This window comes from Nesoenas mayeri, assembly GCF_963082525.1.
Source record: "Nesoenas mayeri genome assembly, chromosome: Z".
NCBI lineage: Eukaryota > Metazoa > Chordata > Aves > Columbiformes > Columbidae > Nesoenas > Nesoenas mayeri.
The window spans coordinates 15,785,821-15,804,176 of NC_137542.1; the positions used below are offsets into that span (position 1 = coordinate 15,785,821).

The window sequence follows — 18,356 nt, forward strand, 5'->3', positions numbered from 1 at the left end:
CTCCATTCATCTGACAGCGTTAGAATTAAAATTAAAGTAGGAAATAATCATGTACTTAAAAAGATGAATACAGTAGTTACAACAGCACAATTCTTTTGTATGATTAACATAAGTCTAAAAACATTAGCAATGGTCTCAAAAAACAGCTTACCATGCTATTTGTAATAATGGAAATTTTCTTGACATAGTGAACAAAAATCTCACCTGCAACCCCTAAATTAATCATATTCTTTTTCAGTAAGTGTCAAGTTTTATGAGGGTCCAAACATTCAACTAGAATATAGCCTGGACATTTGTGATCAACTTCAAGTTTTCTAAAAGGAAAAGAAAAAAAATCTTCTAACACATACCATGATTATGAACTCCTAAGTAGTTCTATACAGTTAATTTTAACCAGAAATTAACTTTCCTTCTTTCTTGTGACAGAATAAAAAATACCAATGTCATATTGTGCCCAAGCAGTTCAGGTGAGAACTGACGGATCAAGTGAGTACAATCTTGTTCCTGGCCCTTTGTTGAACTCCAGATGTGACTGGGACTAGAACTGCTGAAATATGGAGTAGTCTGTGAGTACGCAAATATACCTTTTGAGTCCAATGGGAAGACTCAAGCACTAGGGTGGATCAGACTCTTCTCCCATGTGTGTCTCAACTTCACATTTGCAAAATCATAAGAATACTCTTTTTTCACATAAACTTCATCCATGTTGTCTGTTTAGGTTGTGGTCCTGCAGCAGTGATAATGTCTTACTGTCTTTATCCCTAGCACGATGGGACTCTCAGCTTGATGGGAACCTCTAGACATTACTGTGTTACAGATAACAATAGGGACAACAATGCACTATTGCCTCAGTTTTGAAATGCCCCTCTCATTGCTACAGGAACTGAAGCCCACATAATAATTCTGCTAGCTAGGTAGACCAGAAAGTGGCACCAGCTACTAACCAGATACTCATGGCAGGAGAAGCTGCTAGAATTGGAGTTGTTGCCTGAGTGAAGCCATGACCCTTCTGAATAAAGTATTCTTGCACCACCATAGTCAGTTTGGAAAAAGTAAATGTAAGCAGAGTTTGAAAAATGTATACCCATGGGCCAAAACATTATGGAGTCAACGGCTTTGGATCAGTCACTGTATGCACAGTATATATGGTAAAAACGAAAAGCAATCTAAGCTGTTAGGTGTTATAAGTAAAGAATATTTTTTAGAGATATATGATTTTCATCCTGACACAATCCCTTCAAGCACTGCCAAGAAAATTGAACACTGCACAGGAAAAGTAAACACCCTTTTACACACAGACCTCCCAAACTAGTTCTAAGGAAATGAAATTATTCTCATTTTTATGTGGTTAAACCATATGAAAGTGATATAAAAGAACTCTTATTGTTTCTAAAATAAACATTCATCAGTGTGGAGACAGGTTTGCCTGGAAGCATCTTACTTAATGTCTGACACCTGCCAGCATAGAGACATCCCTCAGTGCAAGAGGGCTTGGTGGCAGCTGTGTACATGTGCATGCAACAGACTGAGCAAACCCCATACAATATCAATAATGCCTTCCTCTTGTCGTCTGTCAATCTTCGTCTCCTGCATTGGACCCTGCAGACTCAGAAGCCTACTCAGAACCCATAGATGTCCTCCCTTTTGTGTTATCGATCTGGAGATGTGTTTGTGGCAAATGTCCCTGTAACAATGGTGTGAAGGGCTTTCTTAAGTCTTCTTTAGCAGACATACCTCATGTTGAGTCAGTATTCCCAGTGTCAGGTCTTAAATACCACACAGAAAGTCACCTTGAGCTTTGGACAGCAGAGAGATCCTCTGTCAACCGTGTTTGGGTAGCATGCTTTCCTGCAATGAAGCTTCAGGATTGAGATGAGGACTTCCAGGTCCGTTCCTGGCTTTAGAATCAAACTAGTCTCAAAGAAAGGGGCATAAAGCTAAGAATTTAACTACAACTAATTTTTCTGTTAAAACACTCATAAAATCAGACTGCTCCTTTGACGTGAAGTGTGAGAGCTAAGACCTCCACCTTAAGTGTTTAAACTTGAATCTGAGTCTCTAGGAAGTGATCTCCCTACTGCATTGGTTTGGTTTGTGTTAGAGAGAACATTGCAAATACATGTACAGTATAACCACACCTCAGAGGAAAACTGAGATTTAATTAAGCTTTTAAAAAGTTAGTACTTGATTAAGAAATAAAAATGAAAATGTAAAGCACTTTTAAATTGGCAGCAGCAGTAACAGAAAAAAAATGCATGCTAAGTTCAAATCTGCTGTTCAGTGCCAGCCTGACAAAGTCTGATTTTCAGTATCACCAGCATTACAAGGGAGCTGAACAGGCAGGCAGGATTTCAGGAGATTATTGTGCACAGGGGAGAGTGAGGTGCTTTTCTTCAAAAAGCATCTTCCTTACAAGTGAAAGGAATCCATAAAAGAGATGCCTATGTAGCCAACACATGCAAGCAGATCAAAGTCACAGTGAGAGTGCTCTGGGAGCTGAAAGAAGTGGCCTGCGTTCACTCTGTACACTTATCAGTATTGATGAATATTGCAGCTCATTATAGCTGAAGGTGGCGGGGAGCCAATATTTATATAACAGAGCTGAACAGAAGAAAACACAGGAGGAACTCAGAAGTCAGAGAAGAACAGAGGGTAAATGGAATATTCACCAACTCTACAAACAGCAATTTCTGTTGCTAGAGTAACCTTCTGACATATTTCAAGCAATATGTATAAGGTTCCTTACACTAAAAATGTGTTGCTGCCTTTTGAATTGAACACAGAGAATATCAACAATTAGAACAAGTCAGAAAAAAGGGTTTGTGTTTTTCTGCCAACACTTTGAGCAGTGGGAGGTTGTCCACTGGGTCTTTCAGGGGACTACTGTAAGTTCAGAATGCATAACCACAGAAGAACATTAAAAAAACTTCAGGTAAGTGAGTTGATTTGGCAAAGAATTGTTTTAAGAGACTGACAGACATACTGGTTACTGAAAAGTACCTCAAAAGAGACATTAAGTGTGTCAGATAATTGTGGCATTGAGATAAACATCAGAAATGGCTGTTTATAGTACAGCTACACACATCAAAATAGGCTTGATAGATAAATGAATACCAGTTTTTGTCTCAAGTTTAGATTTGGGCTCATGCTTGAAATAGCAACTTCTTACAAGGAAGTTGTTCAGTATATTATGTGAGATGCAATGAAAATAAGTCCTTGGTAGCTCCTTTCAAAAATGAAGATAGGAAACAGTTGAGAAACAGAGTAAATTAGTACAAAGGTAGAGAGTTGGTTAAGTAATACAGAGAGGAATAGTGGAATTTGAGGAATAGAACAGAAATGGTATAAATTGTGCTTGTAATAGCAGATGTTAGAAACTGAATGAGAAGCGCAGGGAGGGACACACAGTTTGGGAACCCCAACGGTGCGGAATAATATCCCTTTCCCTAAACCTTCATTGAAGTAACGCAAAAACACAAGAACCACTAAATTATGAAATAAATTGTGGACATGAGTGTATGAAGCGTTCTCATATGATTCTGCTACAAAGAAGCAGAGGAACAATTTAACATCCTGCTGCCCATGACAGAGCTACTTTATGTTGAAGACTCCCTGGCACTTTTCACACCAGTGCTCTCCATACTGTCTCATAAGCCAACACCTTTTTTCTTAGGCCTAACTTCATGCCATATGGAAAATGTTAAAAAACAGATGTTCCTGAAGGAGAAATCAAAAAGCTTACAGACACCAGAAAACAAAGAAAGAAAAAGCTCAGCTGGTGAGAAAGTTGTGCGATGCACTGATTACTTGTTATCTGAAATATCATCTAAAATGAAGCATTTTAAAAATGAGATAACTGAAAACGCATGTAGATGGCACAGAAAGAATATACAAGAAACCTGACTCTACAACCTGTAAGATCAATATTCATGAACACATGATTTTGTCCCACAGAGTAACAAGACCCCTCTAAAATCTAAAGTTGCCTTTGCTAAAATGATCAGTGCAGGAAAGAAGGAGGTGTCACTGGATTGAATGGACAAAGAAAGCAGATTCATGAATGAAACAGTGTTCAGATAACAGTGAGTGGGCTGAAGTAATTCTTTAGCAAGTTCAAGTTCATAAGCAGTACTACCACAAAACCAGCAGATAACATGAGCCTCTTGCTGACCTGGCTGGCAGCATTACAGTGATAATATTTTCATTAGGATGAACTGTTCCTGAACTATTTCACCAGTGCAGAAGGTACAAACAAGCTGTCTCTCAAAATCAGGCATACAAGGTTTTTCTCTAGCTTTTTAGCTGAGGGAGGGGAAAGGAGTTGAATTTATCCATATATAGCTACATGGTAATGTGACTGAACTTAGGAAACTCCCAATACCTCCCTATGTTTGAGTTCCCTTCAATGCCCTTCTTATAACATACCATTAGTAAGACAGTGCAAAAATTTTGTTCCAAGGGCACATACCAACCTAATATTTCCTTTCTACTTTCCCATTTGAGATCCTGAAGCTGTGACTGATAATATGTTTAGTATCTCATTCACTCTTCTGCAACAGAAGATTTTTTTCCTCACACCGACGTGCAGAGATCCAAACATGCAGGAGCGCCTCACACAAAGCGAGGGGGCTCCAAACTCATGTTACACCCACAAATAACCAAAGCAGAAACAGTTAACTATTCAGATTAATGGAAATGTCATGCAAGATATGATTCTGACTCAAAAAATGCATGGAAGTAAAAGTTACTACATTCAAAGTGATGGTGTCAGAAAGGTTATGATGTGTATAGGCAAATTTGTACTGAAACAGTTCATATCTTTATCCAAATAGTTATATTGATATAGGTTTTTTCTGCAGAATCCACAGACTTCAGAACAGTGACTCAATATACTTGTCCCCTAAATTTCCCTGAATGAGAAACTGCCTTTGTCAATCACACACTTCTGTGTGAGTGGTTCAAGTCTTTCCCAAGGCTGTGAAGGACTAAGATCTACTAACAGCTGGTTACAGCATGGAATAGGTCAGCTCGGTCACATTTCTAATATATAACTGCACATCACCACTCTGCTCCAGCAGAGAGACCTTCAATGCTTAACAATGTTAGCAAAGAGGCCGAAGGAGTGGAGATAATTGAAGATATAAATTTTCACGGACACAAATAGGAGGGCTTGCCATGCTTCTGCAAACATGACAGTCCTGCTTGGCAGATACAGCACTTTCTGTTTAATTGGGCTGGCTCCTTCTGCAAGTACTTAATTCACTCCAAATTGGATGGAAATGAAGAAGCCTCCTTCACTTATTCAATGTGTGAATGTACCTTTTCAAAGTTAGAGCCATAATTTTATTCTCCTTTTGCATACCTACCTTATCTTTTCATCCATAAAGGTTTATTGGTTTTAAAATATTGGGTATTCCTCAGATCGCTGCTATACGAAGTTACTTCAGCAGTACTGTAAATGGAAGATATAATAGTGCTTTTCATTTCACCCCTTTTTAAAGGAGGCGATGACACACAGTAAAAATCAACTATTTGTAAGACCCTGTAGCTTATTTCACACGTTAATGCTGCAGTGAGAAAGTTAATCCTGGCCACTATGCTATAAAACATTTCACTTAACTTCATACTTGGCACAAGAGCAGAGACGTGCTCTTTATCGTCACTGTCGAGAAAGCTTTATTTCAAGAGCGAAATCCCACTGTCGAGGCAGTAAATTAATACTCAAGAAAGTTAAGAATAAATGTAGAGAAAAAAAAATAATTATAAGTTAACACATGACAAACTGAAGTGAGAGCATATTTGTCCAAAATACTGAAAAATACCAAGAGACAGTGAATATTAAATTCTGGTTAGCATGGGCATTAGAGAAGGGGGGAGAGAAGCAGACTGTATTAAGGTGACTAAACCCAGGAAATTAGCAGTGACAGGAAAAAAAAAAAAGAAGAGAAATTGTCATCTATAGAGGGCCTCACTAAGTCCTTACCATGATTTTAAGCTCACGCTCATCACAAATCATGCTATAAAAAAATCTGTGTTAGGGCATGGTGAGATTGTTTGGAAACAAGGGTGTACTAACTTGGTGAAGCTTGTGACCTGGAGATTTGTGTAGTAGAAAACAGTCCATCTAGGTGTATCAGATCCTGAATAAGAAGTGTCATCTACCATTCTTTGAAGTAAGAAGAAAGTATGATGTGAGCTATTAAAAAACCACAATTGCTCTCTAATACTTTATGAACGTAGTACTCTGAATGGAATATCAACTGAAATGGAGGAAAATGTCTGTGAGTGAAATCTGATCTAATGGAGGAACCATCATATTATTTAAAAAAGTAAAATGTCTGAAGAACAGGTCTAAAATTTTAAACTAGAAGAGCTGGAGGCAACTCCAGAGCTGCCTCACTGACCTTGGCAACTTGCAATTTGCTTCGCTTCACACTTAGATGTGACACACATGGCTGAAAAGGACCATTCCCTATGGGTCTCCTTGGTGACTTCACTGTCATTGCTTTCTAGTAAGAGATACTGAGGAGCATGCAGTTACTGCTCCACCACAGACAACACATCCAGCAAGAAAAGGGAAGGAAGGGATGTCAGAAACACCTTGGATGATCTCTTAACAACTGGAGAGAGTACAAACAGGGACATCATATTATAAAATTATATATTATCAAAAAGGGGGAGAGAAAGATAAATGTGTTTATGTCACAAATTAATGCCTTCTAAGGCCAAGGTGGTATTACCGTAGTGCAAAGTAGACACGAAGGTAGTGCAGATACAACATAACAGAGACACTCAGGGACAGATATTTAGACATCTTTGTACAATCCCATCTTTAGCAAAGAAAATCTAGACAAAAAAATGGGATTATGATTCTCTCACTGAGCCCATGACTTCTATTTAAGCTGTTTCTTGATCTAAAGGCTTAAAATAAGGGTGAATCTACCATGTGACAGCATAATCCAGAGGTGGGCTATGAAGACGACGAGGGGTTTGGAGCACATTTCTTATGAGGAAAGACTGAGAGAGCTTGGTCTGTTCAGCCTGGAGAAGAGAAGCTCAGAGAGGATCTTATAAATGTTTATTAATATCTCAAGGGTGGGAGTCAAGATGATGGGACTAGACTCCTTTCAGTGGTGTCTACTGACAGGGTGAGGGGAAACAGGCATAGACTGAAGCATAGAAGGTTCCGTCTGAATATGTGGAGAAAGTTCTTTACTCTGAGGATGCCAGAGCACTGGGACAGGCTGCCCAGAGAGGTTGTGGAGTCTCCTTCTCTGGAGCCATTCAAATCCCACCTGGACACATTCCTGTGCGACCTGCTCTGGGTGAATCTGCTTTAGCAGGTGGGTTGGACTAGATGTTCTACAGAGGTCCCTTCCAATCCCAACCACTTTGTGATTCTGTGATTCCTTCTAATGTCTGATTCTCCAGCCTTCTTCATCAATGGTTCAAGCTGTGGCCTATGATCCTGGGAGGTTGTGTGAACTACATCTTAAAAAGCTGTCAAAGACATTTTCAATGCATTTCAGTTCAAAATAGACTTAAATACATCCCACTTAAAAAATTCAGGGGTTTGTGAGGGGTTGGAAATCTTTCTGTGGCACAACAACGCAACAATACTACACTTCATTAATGCTAATTCTAACTTACGCCTCTGAGAAAAGACAGCAACAAAACAAGAACTGTTATCTCCTGCCAGTAAGTTTATACTGCAGTACCTGCGAACATAAGTTGCAAATCTTTTAACCTTTTTCATGAACTAGACAGAGATGCTCTAATATTTCACCTGAGCAATGCCAAACACATATGCAGTGACACACTCTCATGCACAGAGGTCACCTTTAATGGATTAGAGAAATCTCTGGCCCTTCCACACATATTGAACGCATTTCATGTTGTTGATGGGAGCGCATCTTACACTAAGTCTGACCTACCAGCAACCTAATGTCTCATATCTCCAAAGACATTGAAAAACATGTTGATTTTTTTCTCCTTTATAGTTTGGTTTCATCTGGGAAATTAAATAGAGCAAAACAGATGGATGATACTGAATTAACCACATAAACATCAAAATAATAACAGGTAATTTATTACACAAACACAAAACAAGCAGATCAAGGGGTAAAAAAAGAAGAAAAAGAACAGAAAAAAAAATATTGTGCCATGAGCTAGAGCCCAGTCTAACTCATGCTATCTTGACACTTCAGTCAGGTATCAGGACCAGGCAGATGGTTTTGTATCTTTTCTGGCTAACAACAGAGGTTTCAAGGAGTAGAGGGGGAGTTCTGGGGTGAAATCATGTGCTGCTCCTAGAACTCTCTGGGTTTTGTTTGTTTGTTTTGGTTTTTGGTTGTTGTTGTTGTGTGTGGGTTGTTTTTTTCTGTTTTTTTGGGTTTTTTTTAAGTTTTGTAGCATTCTGCTGTTCTCTTTTTTTTTTTTTTGTACAGGAATAAAAGCTCAGTTCTGAAAATATGCAAGAACAAAGCTGTAGAAATTGCTTGGAATTTCCTCCATTTTCAGCCATCTGGCTTTCATTGCTTTTCTTCTCTCTCTGCTCCTTCATATGTGTTTACCAAATCTTTTCAACACGCATTGACCAAGCTATTGAGCAGTTATAATTAATAACACAGTTACAGCATTCTCTTTCACCTCTTTGGTAGAGTTTGTTGGCTTACCATGAGGTGCTCATGCTGTTGTTGTTATAAACAACAGCAATTATATCTGATTAGATGATGACTGCCTCTGTCTTTTGGGTTGTGGAGGCTGCGGAAAAACATCTTGGATATGAGTCATTTTGTTGTTGAAAACAGTAAAACCAACATTGAAACAGGGTTTTCTGATTGTTTTTGGAGTAATTTAAAATACAAACACAGCAATTAGCAAAATTGAGTGATCTGCCCTTTAATTTTTTGAGCTTAGAGAAGAAACTCCTAGACACTGAACAGCTATTTTGCATTTAGTTCTGGGAAGACTCTGCTCTGCTCAAGTACTGCTATGTAATTTATGAACTGATACAGTGCGATTGGCAAAAAACAAGTTACTGATAGAATGAACTAAAATGGTCATAGTCTTCATTCCTCCCTTTTCTGAAGAAAGCGTGCTGGGTTTCCCAGTACATCAAAACAGCCTATATAATTTTTATAGAAATATCAAAGGGTATAACAACTTAATAACATGAAATTGTACACTGTAACTACTCTGCTGAAAATCAGTTGTTAGCTCCCAACTTAGCAATGAGCTCCACAGAGTTTCACTATTTCTTAGTCCAGTGCAAAATGGGAAGTTTTGTTATACTGTTTTCCCTGAAAAAGGGGACTGGGCTTGTCTGCTGCTATTGTTCTTGAAGGAATAGGCAAAAACCTCTCAGTAAAGTCTGAAACCACAGGAAACTCAGCTTCATTGGGATTTGAATATGGATGCAATCTTGCAATATTTGTGTGTAACTCTTCCTGGTTTTCTTCTGTCTTTTGTAAGAATTTAAAGCATGAGATTATGCTGACTCCATACAGCTGTGAAAATCTGAAGACAGATTTTTGTGGTTTATTGTGTCTCTCTTCAATGGACTCAGAATAGTAATATGCTAAGATATTAAGCCAGTATTTCACTGGAAATTATAAAGCTCTCTCAGCAGCTATACAAGCATCATCTCCTTTCAGTGCTTCCATAAATCTGAAGTATTGCCAGTATATTCTAGCTTTTATAATATTTTGTTCCAGAAGAGAACAGAGCAATTAGGAACTCAAGATGACGATACCAAAGGTTAATTTCAAGATGAAGCATTAAGTGACTAATGAATTCTAGTCTATTCATATTTATACTCAGCAGGAAGCAAAAAGAACAGCATCGGTCAAGATCCCCTTAGCATCATTCTTCTTAACTGTCAAAAAAGAAAGATGAAACAAAACCAGAATGAAATTACTCTTCCATGACTAGTCCTACAATATGTATCTTGAGGTGTATGCCTTCTGACCCTCTAGAAAGGCTGACTAGATTTTGTGGTTCAATGCTTTTGTTTATCTGTATGAAATCAGCTAAACCAAGTGTTGACCAGGAAAGGCTTATATGACTAACACTTTGAGAGCCTACAGATAACGCCATATGTAATTAAAAGTGCCAGCAGCAGAAGCAACATTAAGCTTGGAATTTCTAATTTTTTAAATGTTTTCTCTCTTAAACTAAGCAAGATCTTTAACTGTCTCAAATTCTAGACAGAGACATTGAATTCTGAGCATACTGGGCTGTTTCAGTTCCAGAAACATCACTGGAATAATTTTTCCAAATATGTTAGGAAGGAATTTTTGTTCTCTTGGGTGAGACTTCTGAACTTTTTCTTCATTCTGTGGACAACATTCCCTTGTCCACTGAGACATTTGTCACCATCTCAGTTGTCTTTTCAGCAAACTGCTTCCTCTACCAACCACAACTGTTTGCTCCAATAGTGACTTACACATCAAGGCCAATTTAGGAAAGTTTTTTTTTTAATATATTTTTAGCTTCTGTTAATGCACTTTAGCAGCTGGAAAACAGAGAGAAGAGCCAACACTATGAGACCAGCCAGCTCTCTCTATAAGCCATCAGCAAAAGCTCTGGGAAGTATCAGTGGCTCACAGATCACATTTTGGGAACTTCTGTAACCGGGATCTAAATTCACAGCTACAGTGCATTATAAATTTTGGACTTGTCAGTCAGTAGCAATGCCTTCGTCAGCATTCATAGGGGCAGTATTTTAGCCTAAATTTCCATCATATTCCTGGATCAGGATTTCTGAATTAGAACCCTGAAACATACTAAGATTAAAACAAAGACAAAAGCCTAAAGCTTTTATTTCTTTTTTTTTTTTCTTTTTTTTTTTTCCTGTGTTCTCTTTGGAAGTCTTAAGAATGCCATAATTAATGATTATAAAGAAGTTATTATTATAGACTAAACACGATCAGTTGAATTAATATATGATTGTATTTAATACAGTGGCATTAGTAGACATAACACTTGAGAAGCTCCAGGAAATAAGGAAGTTGCCCTGTCACAGCCTGCCTGGGAGACCCATCAACTTTCCTTCTTGCCCCTCTTTCCATTAGCCATACTGCCTGCTGTCTGCAGCCTTGAGTTTTAGGCTTGCTCTTACCAGAGAAACCATTTTGCAGAACACGTGCTGTTCTTCATCCTGTGTCACTTAAATCTCTGCAGACAGGCAATTTCCTCCAGACTGAGGGGGCTGGAGGGAGAGGAGATGTATATACAGGGAAGGGAGTAATTTCCCCTTTATTCAATTGCCGCCCTAGGGATGGATGAAAGCTTCTTAGTCTCCTTCAACTCAGTTCCCTTTCACCTCTGCTCTGCTCACTGATGGCCTGATTCTCACCTACAGTATGATTACCTTGTAATCCACGGGGTGAACTATATGCCTAAGACTGCTTTAAACTAGCTCCACTCTGGTAGCAAGGTTACCATAGCGGCATGGATTATCACACGGACTAATTCAAAAAGTTTTCATTCAATTTCTCAGACTACTTTTGTAACAGAACTCAAATACTGGCCTATATGACTGTGCCTTATTTTTTCTCAACCAGTGAATAATTATTTTCCATGTCACAATCAATATGTGATCAATCTCCTACCATGCACTCTCAGCTCCAGTGATGCTGTTACCTATCAATTATGGTGATATTTCCATCTACAAAGTTCTTTTCAAGCTTTAATATAATAGCTGTGTGTTATTGTCAGCAATACAGACAATTCAATAAAGTCGGGTTGCAATATACTCATAAGAAATTGTTATAATGCTTTGGTGAAATAACTCAGCCTATTTGGCTCTGCTTGTCACAGACTCTAAATCCTGATCATCCAATCAAACTATTTTGTCCTTATCATTCTTGGATACTGGCCATATGTGATGCTGTGTTTAATTTTTAATGTGAACCTTCTCTGTTTACCCCAAATTTACTAATATTCATACAAATATTCCTCTGTATAGCCTGCTGTCATATAAAATATACATACACTTACCAATACACACTCTAAGGAATATCTACCACCTGGACATCATTGTGTGTTTTAAAAAGTTCAGTGTTATAAATCAATGTATTTCAAATCTGCTGCACTACCAGATGAGAGCAAATGCACCTATGTACAGCTGGAAATAAAGACAATATATATATAGAGCATCTTGAAGACTTGACAGGCCCAGGTGTATTTAAATAAACCACGGAAACCTCAAGACAGCTATTTTCTGTCAAAAGATACAGATGTGAATCTCTGCAAATGAAGATCTGCTACTTTTAGGGTCAGGATTATGGAATCTGCCTTAGGCCAGGGAGAAAAGGGTTCTTCAAAACCTTTTGTGAGAGAGGAGGCTGGAAAACTCTCCTTAAACTTGACACAACTCTGGATAGAGTTAAGCCAATCCATGAACTGTCTGCCTGCAGGACCTGTGTAGACAAGTGGTCTGAAGTTTGCCCTTTGGTTTTACCACCACTTTGCACTTCCCAGGCAGTACGACTGTGGCATGAAGAGGCTATAAACCCCTGCAGTCAGAGAAAGAGCATGTGTGAGGCAGTGGGTACCTCCAGACTGAAAGGCCATTGAGTCTGGCATCACAACTTATTTACAATTCCTTTTTTTGTACTGCTAGTGTTGTTTAAATGGCTCTGGGCAACGCACTAGACTACAATCACCCACACTTGTGTATTTGTTTTGCTTTTTGCATGAAGTCCATTAAACAATGTCTGGACAAGACTGAAGAGTCCTGGCATCCTGATCTGCTCTAGCACCGACCTGGGTGTGCCAATTTGCTGCTTTCGGCGGCAGCAGGGCTCTGCTCACACCACAGCTGTTCACTTCATGTCAGTTGCAAGGAATCCCAGGGGCAGTGACACAAATCTGCTGAGCCCAGAGGGCTGAGTCTGTGGTACTGTAAGGCAGGGAGACACCTCAGGGTCTCATCTGCGTATTTCACTCCTGTGCTTCAGAAGTCTTTCTAGTGATGCCCAGATCCAATCACCGCTGGCCCCAGTCATCTCATATTCATCAGTAACTTGAAGGTCAGTTTCTTGACTTCACCAGTGATCACATCACCCCTAAATCTGGAACAATATGTATGCCTGGTGATCAGATAGAAGAAGCCTACCTTGGGGGGCAAGGGTCCAGGCTACAGGCTTTCAGCAGCTGTGGAGGACGGCGACTGGTTACACAGAGTGTTTCGTCTGCAGCCTCTCTGGTTTGTTTGTTCAGGCAGGTCACCACAGCCTCCTGGACACCTGCACAAAACAATGCATGGTCACAGTCAGCTCTCTGCACCTGGCGGGGCAGCTGAGGGCAGGGTCAGTCCCGGTGGGACCAGGGGCTTGCGCTGGGGAAGCACAGCCTCAGGCACGGGGCTGCAGACAGGAGGACGCTGCTCCCGCACAGCGGGGAGTGGTTTGCTGTCCACATCCAAGCGCTTTGCCTGATGGTCTTTGAGGAGTATGGTATGAATGTCTACCAAAGGGGAGTGTTTCTTAGCACAGCGTACTTTACCATGTAGGGAAAATTGCATTTCCTTTTTTTTCTTTCTATTAGAAAAAGCCTTCGTGTGTAAGTCCTGGAATTTTCCAGACACAATCATACATTTCTTACTGCACCTTTCTATGCTGTTCTCCAGCCATCTGTGAGATGGGGTGGGATGCTGGGTTTTACATGCCCTTGTTTTCAGTCTCACTGAAACAAGTCTCTCTCTATTGCAGTGAAAAGCTCCTAGGGCTCATTCACAACTTACCTTCCCTGGACAGAAAATTGTCCAGTGCTCTCCAGAGACTCACCCTGTCACTACGAGTGCAAAGAGGCTGCTTATTTGTCAGTAAAGCAGGCTATAGTGTGAAGTTGGCCTTGACCTCAGTATGCTATATTTTAAGCAACAGTATGATTGCTATACGTGCAAAGGTAAAGTAAAACAAGCTCAGACAATTCAGCTGCTCTCATTTACTCTTCTACATCCACAGACCTGCATGTAAACTGAAGATGCAAACCTGAAGGGTGTCCCTGATTGCTGGGACAGAGCAAGGGTAGATGTTGGGACTAAGTGAGAAGCTGGAAGATTTTTGTGATTGTGTTTTAATGCAGGAAATCCTTGGTGATACTGAACTCCTTATGTACTCTTCGGTATGCCAGTTACTCTGTCTCAATTTTCCTAAGAGTAAAGTAGGAATATTACAGCTTTTTTGGATCACAAGGTTAGAAAACTAGAAAAATCAGGGATTGCAAAACTACAAGCAACTCAGTGAGAGAGGATCTAAGGATAACAATTGGTCTGAACTTCTTAAAAATGTAATCCACAGTGGTTCAAGAAAAGTAGAAGTATGCTTTTTACATTAACCTCTACTTCCTGAGTTAAGAAAAGTTTAACTGAACTCATAACACTTGCATCATCTTCTCAAAATCAACAATTAGTCTTCCAAAATATCTCACAATCTTTTGAAGACACTTTTTTTTTTTTTAATTAAAGAAGAGCTTGGGAGTTTTGGGAGAGCTTGAACAGCTCCAAGAACAGTGGAACAGAACAGACATTGCTGTTTCTAATGCCAGAGCACATGTCATTTGGCAAATGATATTATACTATTCAACAGGACAAAAGTGCTGTAACCTATCATAGTTCCTGTACTCCTGAAATTATTCGCAGATTCATTCCCCTTATTCTCAGTACAGGCTGAGAAGGGGCCCACAGCAAAGTGGCATGTTGAGCAATTTACTGGCTCCTGTGTGTGCTACCCTGTTGGTTAGGGCATGCCTACGGCTCAGCCAGTGTCCCCACTGTACTCAGTGTACTAAAGAGAAGAAAGAAATCTGATGGTTTTGGGTGTGGGCATCAACATAGATATTACCAAAGTCCCTGAAGTCAGCCAATCTTATTGTGGGTTTTCTTCTTTATATGGTGGCCCCATATTTTCAAGCCGTTTTGCTATTCAAGTAATCTCCCAAAAGACTTCAAAAATTGTAAAAACGGTAGCTCATTGAAAGAATAAAACAAATGGTAGTGATTTACTTCTAGGAAAAGAAATGAATGACATTTCTATATGTAAACAATAAGTTCTCTACCCTGTCATGTTCAGTATCTTTCCAGCTCAATCATTTTTCTGTTGAGCATATTATATTTTCATATTGTGTACAGCAAACAAAGGCATACGGATTCCCCAGGACTGCTGCTGGCTGCAGAATAGGTTCTCCACCTGATGGGAAATTGCACTGTTCAAGTTACTGGTCTCTACTTTGCAACGATCACTTGCAGACCTGACAGCAAGACCAATCTGATGAAGCCAGGAAAGAAGGATTGCTAACCCAGACATACAGAAACCACATAAATATTCTTCTTAACTCTGTGGAAAGAAACCCCCACATCCTGGTGACATTGTTTTGTTTGCTAGAGAAGCTTCCAACAGCTCACTCACCATGTGTATGTGATAGATGTTGTTATTTTCAGATAAAAATTTTGTAAGCTGAGTGTACTTTCACAGCTGCAATTCCTCCTCTCTGAAGTGTGTCACTAATGAGCTCTTGACCAATGATTATCAACACTTAACACTTTTGCATGATCTGTTTCAGTGCTGACTATCCAAAAGTAATTGACTGTGAGGTCTTGAGTTCAACCTTTCCTCAGTCACCTCTGATTGCATTTCCAAAAGTTTCAGTCTATCCTACCAATGCTCTACTCTCCTCACTATAATTTCCTTCGAGAGATTTGTACAACTGTTTACCTTTTAAAGTTACCAGTAGGACCAGTAATCTTGCTTGACAGCATGGGTACTGGAAAAGAGCTCCTGGCTGAATTTAGCCAGTCTGTGGTTGCTATACTGTGTATTGACAGTTTGTGACAGTGATCAAAAAAAATAAATCTGTCTTGCTCCAGCACCAAGCAAAAGTGCTCAGAATTACTTTCTTCAGCTTCTCCTCAAATCTGACACCAAGTGTGTCTCAGCATACTAATAACATTTGTCCTTTTTGATAGGACAATACAACAGAGCTTAGAGATTTTCAATTATTCACCAGGAGTTCCATAGTAAGGAGGTAATTTTTAAAAGTATATGAACTTCAGGAAGTTTATTTGCCAAGTAAGCAAATTATAAGCATTATTTACTGCACAATATTACAAGAAAAAAACCTGTTTGCTTTAAAATTGCTTTCCTTGAAAAAAACAAACTAGTTCTCAATAGGAAATCACAAGATAAAAGGTTTAAGGGTGGGACATGAATCCAAGCAGTTTAAGTTCACTTTCAGAATACCATCAAATGAGATTTTCTGTGTTTATATCTACCAGAATAGAATAATTGTTACATGATATTTGATGACAGCTCTGGGAAACACAGCCACTAACAGCAGACTAAATGACTAACTAATTCCTTCTGGTTGCTACTTTTGAGAGGTGAAAGGTTACTTCTGCGTCTATCCAATTTCTTCTCATGAGACCCCAAAGCCAATAAAATTAGTATGACTGGTCTTGCACCTATGGCTACAAAAATATCCGACTTAGTATCTGCTAATCTGGAAAATGTAGAGTTGATGTCACACAACAAGAAGTCTTGGCTAACAATTTTTGCTGACAGTCCAAAGAGATTAAATGTATAAAGCAAAATGTCTCTGTCATATCAGCCTCCTTGAGCTATATTTGAAAAATATACACATAGTCACTATATCCAAAGAAATGACTTCATGTCAAGAGGATATTTCTAGAAGCTATTCAGGTTTCAGTATTCATGGTGTAAGTGTAACAAATTGTTAGGGCTCACTAGTAGCCTCAATATATGACAGATACTCTCGTAAAGTCAGTGTTCCTCACTACTTAGCATACATTAGTGTCATATTTTTTTACATAGGAAACAAAGCAATAGTGCCAATGGTATGACAACTCTAAGCAGACTACTGTCAGCCAGCTAGAAGAAACTACAGAAAACGTTTACATTATTTTCTATTAACCGTGCTTTTTAAGTTTGTAACTGATTACTGGTGAATATGTACAGATCATACTATTAATTATTTATAAAGTGCCAAGTGGTTTCCAGTTCTACAGTATCTGTTCTATATCTATCTATAGTAATCCTTTTAAAAATAGCCTGAAACAGGTAATGTAAAAAGACAGCAGCTGGAGAAGCTTATGTTTAATTTAAAAAATAATGGAGTGGACATATTTCTCAGAACTAGCTAGACAAAATGATGGGAAAAAAAGGATATCAGAGAACTGTTCATTAATAGACTATAATATGTGGAACCTGCCACTTTGGTTAACTTTGAGAAACTCCAAGTGCCAAGCCTGCTAGCTTCAAACACCATTTGCGCTTTTTACCATATGTTTTCTTTTGCACTGGGATTAGAGTTAACGTCACTTAGTGATAGGAGTTAGGGAACTGACTGAGCCCTTAAAATACCAATAATTTAATGCCTCTGCTATGGGAGAACAACTTAACTTCCACATGCTTATACTTCCACAGTACAAACCAAGAGATAAAAACTAAAAATGACACATAATTCTTAGCTGTATCACCAGACCACTTTAACATGCAACTTTTTTGCGTGAGTGTCTTTTGAGTGATCAGATGATACAAGGAAATAGAAACATGTGACACATTCATCACTCTTGGTGACAGCCTGAGTGTCGAGCCCAAAAGTCCTGGGCTAAAATATGCTGTGCACATGTTTTTTGTGGTTTCTTTCCCCTCCCCCCCCGAGTTTTCATCCATGCCTTTTCAAATATGGTTGAACTCCATGAATTTGCAGTTGGACTCGATAAGCTTAAATGTCTTTTCCAATCTAGATGATTCTGTGATGCTAAATGGCTGTAGCAAAGCAGCACGTCTGTGGGTGTTACTGCAAAGCATACACCTGAAGAAGCAAAGCAAATCCAGCACAGAAACCTTTTGCACTTACCTCCTCCACAGGACTCTGAACACTCCGTAAAACCCTCGTATTCCCAGTCATAGAGCTCATCAAACTCCTGCAAGCTGCCGTACAGCAGCTCTGTTTCCTCTGGGGTATATTCAGTTGCCTCCCCACTGCAGGGACCACTGTAACAGGCTCTCTGAGACACAGGTTTGGGACCTTCACATTCATCAATGGGCAAGTCAGCCACAGACTGAGAGAAAGAGAGGAGCACTTGACATTTCACAAGCCGCACCTGGCTGCCCACTCCACAGGTGACACTACAGGTGGACCAAGCCTCAGGAATAAACCTGTGAGAGGAAGAGAACAAGGCAAGTTACGTCCACAAATAGCCAGGCAAGCCAAAGCAGCATAGTCCTGTCCAGGCCAAATTCTGTTTAATGAGAAACAAATGTTTTGCCTCATCATTGGGCTGTTACAAAATACACATAAGAGCCATGACATAACGTTGACAACTC

The 18,356-nt window shown here is 39.3% G+C and overlaps 1 protein-coding gene across 1 annotated transcript in view; it reads right to left on the reverse strand.

Moving 5' to 3' along the window:
- Positions 1-18,356, reverse strand: part of ADAMTSL1 (ADAMTS like 1) — a gene marked incomplete at both ends in the record, with an annotated part of 188,679 nt that overhangs the window by 61,498 nt on the left and 108,825 nt on the right. Inside the window, 2 exons of the mRNA XM_080362499.1 lie at positions 13,124-13,253; positions 17,887-18,188. Of these exons, the coding sequence (XP_080218625.1) occupies positions 13,124-13,253; positions 17,887-18,188 (432 nt within the window). The remainder of the gene's footprint in view (positions 1-13,123; positions 13,254-17,886; positions 18,189-18,356) is intronic.